The sequence below is a fragment of the Cucumis sativus genome, chromosome 4 (assembly GCF_000004075.3).
Source record: "Cucumis sativus cultivar 9930 chromosome 4, Cucumber_9930_V3, whole genome shotgun sequence".
Lineage (NCBI taxonomy): Eukaryota > Viridiplantae > Streptophyta > Magnoliopsida > Cucurbitales > Cucurbitaceae > Cucumis > Cucumis sativus.
This window is the reverse complement of record NC_026658.2, coordinates 17,893,197-17,901,164: the sequence shown is the minus strand read 5'-3', so window position 1 is coordinate 17,901,164 and position 7,968 is coordinate 17,893,197. Positions and strand designations below refer to the sequence as shown.

Genomic DNA, 7,968 nt, shown 5'->3' with positions numbered 1-7,968 from the left:
TACGATATGAGCTTTTTTCTTTTTCAAAATTATTCTATACTGTGTAAATATAAGAAACTATTAAGTAGGGTTCTTGTTAGATTTTTATGAAAATGCAACATTGAGAATGTATTACCAGCTCATAGATATCTTATTTTGTTGTGATTAAATGGATTACACTAGAATTCTGTTAAAGTGTTTTACTCACATCTTTGTCGTGGTACGTTTTGTTAAATTTTTGCCTTAAAGTTTAAGATTGTTTTGTTAGTTTTTGGTTCTCAAGTTTCACTTAGGTCATTTTAACTCTTGAAAACTTTCTATTGTAGTTAACGGCGGATTCACATATTGTTGATTTAAGGTTTCGTTTTATGTTTTTATTAGGTCTTGCACGAATATGATAAACTATGCTGATGAAGTTACCAAACAATTGATTGACATTTGGTTAGTAACTAAAATCTTTGTAATATTTTTACAAAGAAACTAAATACAACAAAGTATAATATTCCCGACAATATCTTGTTGTATTTAGTTTCTTCGTAAAAACGTTACCAAGGTTTTTGTTACTAATTTGCTTATATTTGTCCATTTGGAAATATTCAATAGATTTATTGAACTTAGTTTCTTTATAAAAATTCTATCTATATTATTGTTAAATATGAAACTTCTTATTTACATGCATACCAATTTTGTGTTAAAAGAGAATTAGTTGGTGAAAATTATGTGTATTGACAAGATTTAAGGAAACTATCAGAATATATGTAATATATTGACAATATAAAAGTTGGAAAGTTGGAAATATAGATTCAAGTTGGAAATATAGATTATGTGACAATAAAATTATGTCGTGCTAAAACAATTACAAACGTAACAAAGTTTTTAAAAAGAATTATAAAGAAACTAGGGGTGATCAAGGATCGGTCGGAGTCGGTTTTCTAGCCAAACCGACTCTGACCGACCACAAGTCGGTATGGGAATGGCAGAACTAATTTCGGTTGCCATTCTGGTCAACAAAACCGACTTTCAACCGATTCTAGCGATCAGTCGGTTTTGGTCCATTTCTTCACTTCTTTTAAATAATTAAATATTATAGTTTTCTTAAAAAGAAAAAAGAAAATGCATGACCTCTGAATTATTTAGATGTAATTGTAACTTCACTCCACTTTAACAATATAACATTTGAGAGTAGGAGAGAGGCATGAATGAACCGATATCACGTTCTAATGAGAGGGATCTTGAGGACAGGAAAGTAATGTTAAGAAAGACTTAAAAGAAATAAAAGTTAATATCTATACCAACAAGCTACACCTTCCTTTTCGGTGGCTCAATGATAGGAACTCCAAAGTTAAGTGTGCTTAGCTTGAAGCAATTCTATGTTAAGTGGAATGACTTCTTTTGTCGTCGATACGGATGATTTCGCGCCAAAAATCTACGATGTCCAAGGTATGTCATTTTCTTCCCATACTTTAACCTTATAGAATTTGTATTATCTCCACAAATTGGGCATGCTTTATACCCTTTCACACAACATCCACTAAGGTTACCATATGCAGAAAAATCATTGATTGTCCACAACAAAACTGACCTTAAGTTGAATGGTTCTTCTTGATAAGCATCATAACATTCAACACCACTTTCCCATAAAAGTTTTAAATCTTCAATTAGTGGTGCTAAGTATATGCCTATGTCATCCTCTGGTTGTTTTGGTCCTGTAATTAGCATTGATAGCATCATGTACTTTCTTTTCATACACAACCATGGCGGAAGATTGTAAATAACCATCACTACCGGCCAACAACTGTATTTAGAACTCATGTCACCATGAGGATTTACTCCATCGGCTGACAATGCTAAACGAAGATTTCTGGGTTCAAAACCGAAGTCTGGCCATTTCATGTCTACTAACTTCCATGCTGGATGTCGTAACTTACAATCATTAATTCTTTCAGTAGAATGCCAAGTCAAGTTTTCAGCACATTCAATGCTTCTGAATAGCCTTTTAAATCGTGGAATGATTGGAAAGTACCATATCACTTTAGAGGGAATTTGCTTTCTCCTTTCATTTGTATCCTTGACGTTTTTCCACCTTGATTGACCACATTCAGGACATTCAATTGCATTAGAAAATTCTTTTCTATAGAGACAACAATTATTCGGGCATGCATGAATCTTTTCGTATTCCATTCCTAATGCACCTAATGTCTTCTTTGCTTCATACAATGAATTCGGGAGCTCATTGGTAGTAGGCAGAATTTCCTTCAAAGTTTCAAGTAATTCTAAAAAACTAGTATGATCACTCCATCCATACCTAACTTTTAAATTATACAATTTGACTAGAGTAGACAACTTTGTGTACTTTTTGCATCCTTCGTACAATGGTTTTTCAGCATCAATAAGCAACTTCTCAAATCCAGTTGGGTTTTTTGAATACTCCTCATGAGTAACTTCAATCATTTCTTTTACACTTCCAACATACTGATCTTCACATGTATGGATGTCAAACTTTGAAGATTCATCATAGAAGGATGAGTTAGGAAGTTCTTCCCCATGCCAAAACCAAATTTTATAACTTTCATCAATACCATTAACATACAAGTGATCTCTAACACCCTTTCTACTATGTTTTTCACAATTCCCACATTTCAAACAAGGACAACGAATATAGGAGCTAGTTGTATTAGAAAATCCAAATTTGATGAAGTTTTCCACACCCAACTCATAATCTTTAGACAATCTACTCTTGTGCATCCAAGATTTATCCATCATTGTAAATCTAATGAGAAATAAAGTTATTGTCACTATTGATAATTAAAGTGGAAGGACAATGATAAGTAATGCCCTGTATAACCAATGTTGAGAATGTGAATCCAATCTATTCAAATCTTCTACAATTATGGTCTTCAGTTTCTACTGCTAAGAGATTTTCATGCATTATAAATGAAACTTAAGAAAATTAAAAGAACTAACTAAACTCATTTCTTTTTTAAAGTGATCATAAGAAAGAAAGTTATTGCATGGCTGGGTAAGTCAAAAAAAATGAGCATCACTAAACAAAGATTCCAGTCATGAAGATCGTAATCAACCATACAACAGAATACCTGAGGAAGACAAGGCAATTACAACACCAAGTCTTTCAATGGATAATACAACATAATCATTCAAATAAGAGTGGTTTTACTTTTACCTTAAAATGAAATCAATAACCAAGATCAAGGTTATGGTTCCATAGGAAACAATTAATTATATTTAGCTTAAAAAAAATCAAAACAGAATTCACCCAATAGAAAAAAGTAAAAACACACAATTGAATTATTCTTATCTAATTCCTGAACCTATTTAATAGTGAACATTTGGTGTAAAAATTACAAGCTTACTTTGTAATTGTTTTAATAAACCTCAAACTTTTGCTATAGTACAATAGTTTTCTAATTTATATGAATTAATAATAACATAATGTTGTGCTTAAACTCCACCTCTTTTTCTCTATTTTCACTTCTAAATTCATTTGCCAACTTTCATATGGAAGATGTACATTAATTCTAATGTGCATAGACAATAGTCTAATGAAATATTGTCACTGACCTCTTTCAATCTATCATAAAATGCACTAAAAACGTGGTTTATGAAGTTGTTTGTCCTCCAAGTGCCTCAATCTCATATTTCCTTGCGCTATCCTTATCTTCACAGTAAATCTCAAGCTGCACACAAAAGCAACAATGGCAAAAAGAGGGTGAATGAAGAAATTAGTTAAAACACCTCCAAATTATTCAGGAAGAAGGCAAAATCTTGAACAGCCTAAGGTAACAAACAAAGAGAATACATGATCTTTTTTTCTTTTTCTCTTCACGAAGGGAGAATAATTGACTTATCCTCCAAAGCTCTCAATTAGTAGTATTGTTATATGATATCTTCAAAATTACTGAAAGAGGGAAGTTGATTATATGGCTTGCACTCCCAAAAATTTGTTCATACATTCATTTGTTTTCTTTAAATCCTAATAAAATTTGATGGTGAAGAAAAACTACAATACTTTAAAGATTGAATAAAAGTATACTAATTTCAATCAATTCGAAGTTTACACCTCCATCCTTCCTATCTATTATTGCCAATCATGCCATCTGAGTTTATATAATGAAGAATAATGAAATTGTTATATGTTTTAGGGAAATAAAAGCCTAACCTCAACTTAGTGGATGATGGATTTTGAAGCGACGAACGTGAGGCACTCGTTGGTGAAGTCGAAATGACGGGCGTGCAGCAACGTGAGGCACTGAGGGATTTTGGAAAGATGGAATGCAGCGGACGGAGGACTTTGAAATGACGGACGTGAGGGATTCGAAGAGGTGGAACTCGACGGTGAAATCGAACGGACAGATGTTGAAGGCGAACGGACAGGCGTTGAAAGCGAACGACGACCGCTGAACACACTTTTTTCGAATGGGAAGGATTTCGGCTGGAGAGGGAAAGGGGAACACGCGTGTTTAGAGTAGAAAGGGGCTAGGGCTTTTTAAAAAATAATATTTGCACAATAATTTTTTCTATATATATTTAAAGTGATTTTGAACAAATAATATTAGTACAATATTTTTTTCCATATATATTTAAAGAGACTTTTATTATTGAATCTATAGAAGCTCTAATTCTGGGAGTTGCAATTGGCAGGTTGTTTAATTGGGTATGGATATCTTTCAGCTCAATAATATTGAAAGAGTTTGAACAATGTGATTGCACTCAACTGAACCAAAAGTACGCTTAAGGGGATTGTTAGAGATAGTTAATTGAAATAGTTGTTAGGAAAGCGAACCTTTTTATATGAAGAACTTGAAGAAATGGAAAGGTCTCCTTCTACTAAAAGAAATTGAATATTTGAACTTTCTTCATTTGTCAATCTGATTGTTAACAGATGTACAAAGTAAGCTTTTCATAGCTTGTTCTGTTTTTGTAGGGAAACATCAGATTTTTTCCTCTTGTATAGATGGTGGTTTTTACGTTTCTTTACAACCATTACTTGGAGATAATTTATACTAGGTTAGTAAATTAGTGTTCAAGGATTTGAATGAATTGATGTTCAATATGTTACAATGTCAAATATGCAAAATCATTGATTTAATAAAGGTTCCCTCAATTTATGCAAAAAAAAACTTTATGGAGTATTGTTGTTCTTTGGTTTATCACTATTTTGTTCGTCATAAGCTCTCTAATTGTTCTATTACTCAATGTGGATGCAAGTAAGTTCGTTGATAATGTAATTGCTAAATTTGGGTTTCTATATGAAATTGAGATTTACATTGATTTTTTCAAATGAAAATTCCACTTGAATTTCTTATTTGTTTTATACTACAAAGGATGTGTGCTTCTTACTTTAGAATTTGTGATAGCTCAATTGGGCTTTTGAGTTTTGTTTGACCTTTGATTACTACTGTAAATTGAAGAAATTGGCATGGATACACAAGAAGGTAAATGTCCTTTACTACATTTAGTCTTCTTTTTGTTCTCATGCGTTTGTGCTATTTGTTCGCTTGTTCTGTTAAAGTGTAAAGTGTTTTGCTTTTTTGTTCTTATTATGTTAAGAGGTGATGTGGCAAAGACAATTCCTCTAAACGTTTGTTATTTGATATTTTTTTGAATTTTTAGTTGGACTCAATTGGGGCATTTAAGTGTTATTCTTCTGGTTACAGTAAATTGAGCATTGTCTACGCCACAGAATCTAATGCTTCATGTCTATCCCTTTTGTAGATTAAAGAGAAAGGAAGTTGATCATGAAAAATTGCAAAATGAAAGAGGGAGGAGGCGTAAATCACTTGAGTATCAGGTGTGCATCTTAGTGTATGTTATTTAATTAATTATTGAGTGAGTTTTGCTAAAGAGAATGGGGAATGGTTTTATGTGATGAATTTATCTTTGATTAAACTGCATTGTGGGTAAGATTTTGTAAAGAGATTTATATAATGATTTTGAACTTGGAGAATAATAAAGTTGGATCTCAAGATGCACCTTCAATTAGGTATTTTCCTAAACTAAAATATTTTTTTTGAAAAAATATTGTTAAAGCATGTGTTTCAATATTGTGTGAGGCTATCATAAAGTTACAATGATCAATCATGCATATATTTCACATTTATTTTTTTACTTGAGTGGAAATATTTTGTGGAGCATTTGCACAAATAGCAAAAAAAGTTATGATAAAATGGTCTATGTCACTACATTTTTTTAAAATTGCAAAAATAGCAAATTTAAGAGCAGATAACCATCTGATAATTCTTCGATAATTGTCTTATAGTCGTTTGATAAATGTCTCGTATCATTAATTACTTGTCATATTTGTCTTATTCGCAATATGCAAAAAAAAAAAAAAGTGTGATATGAACTGTTTTTTTCTAAATTTTTTTGTCATCTGATTCAATTCCCCATATTTTGTGGTTATTCTACAATTATGGTAGCCACTCATGCATATAGTGACATTTCATAGTTAGGTTTTTGGATGGTTTGTAGAAGTATCACTAAGACACTTAGACACTTGGGCTATTTTCCATCTTTTTTTAACCTTCACTTTTTTTTAGACTTTAAACTTGTGGTTTTGATTGAAAACAATGACATTTTTAGGTTCTTGAATGTTTAGAAACATACGTGGCATTTAAAAGTATATGACAGTTTTTTTATGGTTTGTAGAAGTATCACTCAGACACTTTTTTTATTTATTGTAGTTGGTTTTGTGTTTTATGATCACAGTTAGGCATTTGAAACTTGTTTTGTAAATCGGCTTTGAGAGTTAAAGATAATATTTTTAGCACATTTTTAGTTGGATTTTAGTTCCAAAGTCACACTTGGGCATGTAAATGTTTTTTTTAGAGTTAAAATGTCACCTAGAGACACTTTTTAGTCTTTTTTGGTTGATTTTAGGTTTGAAAGTTACACTAAACCATTTGCATCTTCTTTTAACATTTGCATAACATTCTTTTCGGGTTTTGGATGGTTGGAATCCTATATGAAGATTTTTTTGTCTTATACATATATCATTTGGTTTTTTGTTTTCTTTTTTATGTTTTTATACTTTATGGGTCATTTAGTATTTAATTTTACTTTATTTATTTTGATATTTATTCATTTGAAACAAGACGTTAAGATTTAGCATGTTTTTATTCATTTTAATATACATTTTTTTAGGTCTATATAGCTTGAAGGAGCGGAAAATGACTATTCTTTTTAAGACTTTCTTACTTAATTAACCATTTTTTGTGTATTTAATATTTTCTAGTTCATTTTGGTACATCCAAATAAAATTTATTATGGCTCATGTACCTTGACACACCAAAGAATTATTATTTGTCATATTTTGACAAAGTATTAATTGTTGGAAGTATTTTCATTTTTAAATTTTTTGTTGCAATGTTCAATATGTTTTGTTATAGTCAAGAAAGTCATTCTATATTTGAAAATTAATCTAGAAACATACAACATTAATAATAAATGTAAAAAAAATTAAAATCATTTTTTCCACGTTTTTTGTATAGCTAGAAATATGTTGGCAGTCTCTAGCGACGTTTTGTGTGTGGGCAAAAAAGAAACAAATATTATCTGTTCACAAGGAGAAATTTTATTTTTGCTGACAAAAATATTTTTATTGACAGAAATAGTTTTTGTCCACGAAACACACGTAGGCAGAAGGTAGAAAGTTTATTTCTACTTACGTAATGATGATCGTGGGTAAAAAGGTCTTTCGCCAACGGTTTTTTTTAGGCTAAAAAGTCTATTTTTGGCGCCATGATGATGAACGTGGGTAAAAATATTTTTTACCGACATTTTTTTGTGGACAGAAATTTTTTCTTTGCCCACGATTTTAATTTGCATTTGCAGTTCTGCCGACGTAACATCAAAAAACGTGAGAAAAGGAAAAGACGACGAGGTTTATTGGACATGCAACATGCCTGCGCAAAAAAAAAAAATAAGTTGGCATAAGCTCTGCCCACGTTTTTTTGCGTTGACAAAGACCAA

General features: G+C 31.2%; 1 protein-coding gene across 1 annotated transcript; it reads right to left on the bottom strand.

The window, feature by feature from the left end:
• Nucleotides 1–768: 768 nt before the first annotated feature.
• LOC116403284 lies at nucleotides 769–4,472 on the bottom strand. Its single transcript, XM_031883893.1, has 3 exons — nucleotides 4,157–4,472; nucleotides 3,559–3,674; nucleotides 769–2,749 (listed from the first exon to the last, which is right to left on the bottom strand). Exon 3 carries the CDS (start codon nucleotides 2,740–2,742, stop codon nucleotides 1,348–1,350), a length of 1,395 nt encoding a protein of 464 aa, XP_031739753.1. The 5' UTR covers nucleotides 2,743–2,749; nucleotides 3,559–3,674; nucleotides 4,157–4,472; the 3' UTR covers nucleotides 769–1,347.
• Nucleotides 4,473–7,968: the final 3,496 nt, after the last annotated feature.

Bases quoted from the DNA above. Each gene is read 5' to 3' on its own strand.
- LOC116403284 (XM_031883893.1), bottom strand. From the start codon at position 2,742: ATGATGGATAAATCTTGGATGCACAAGAGTAGATTGTCTAAAGATTAT.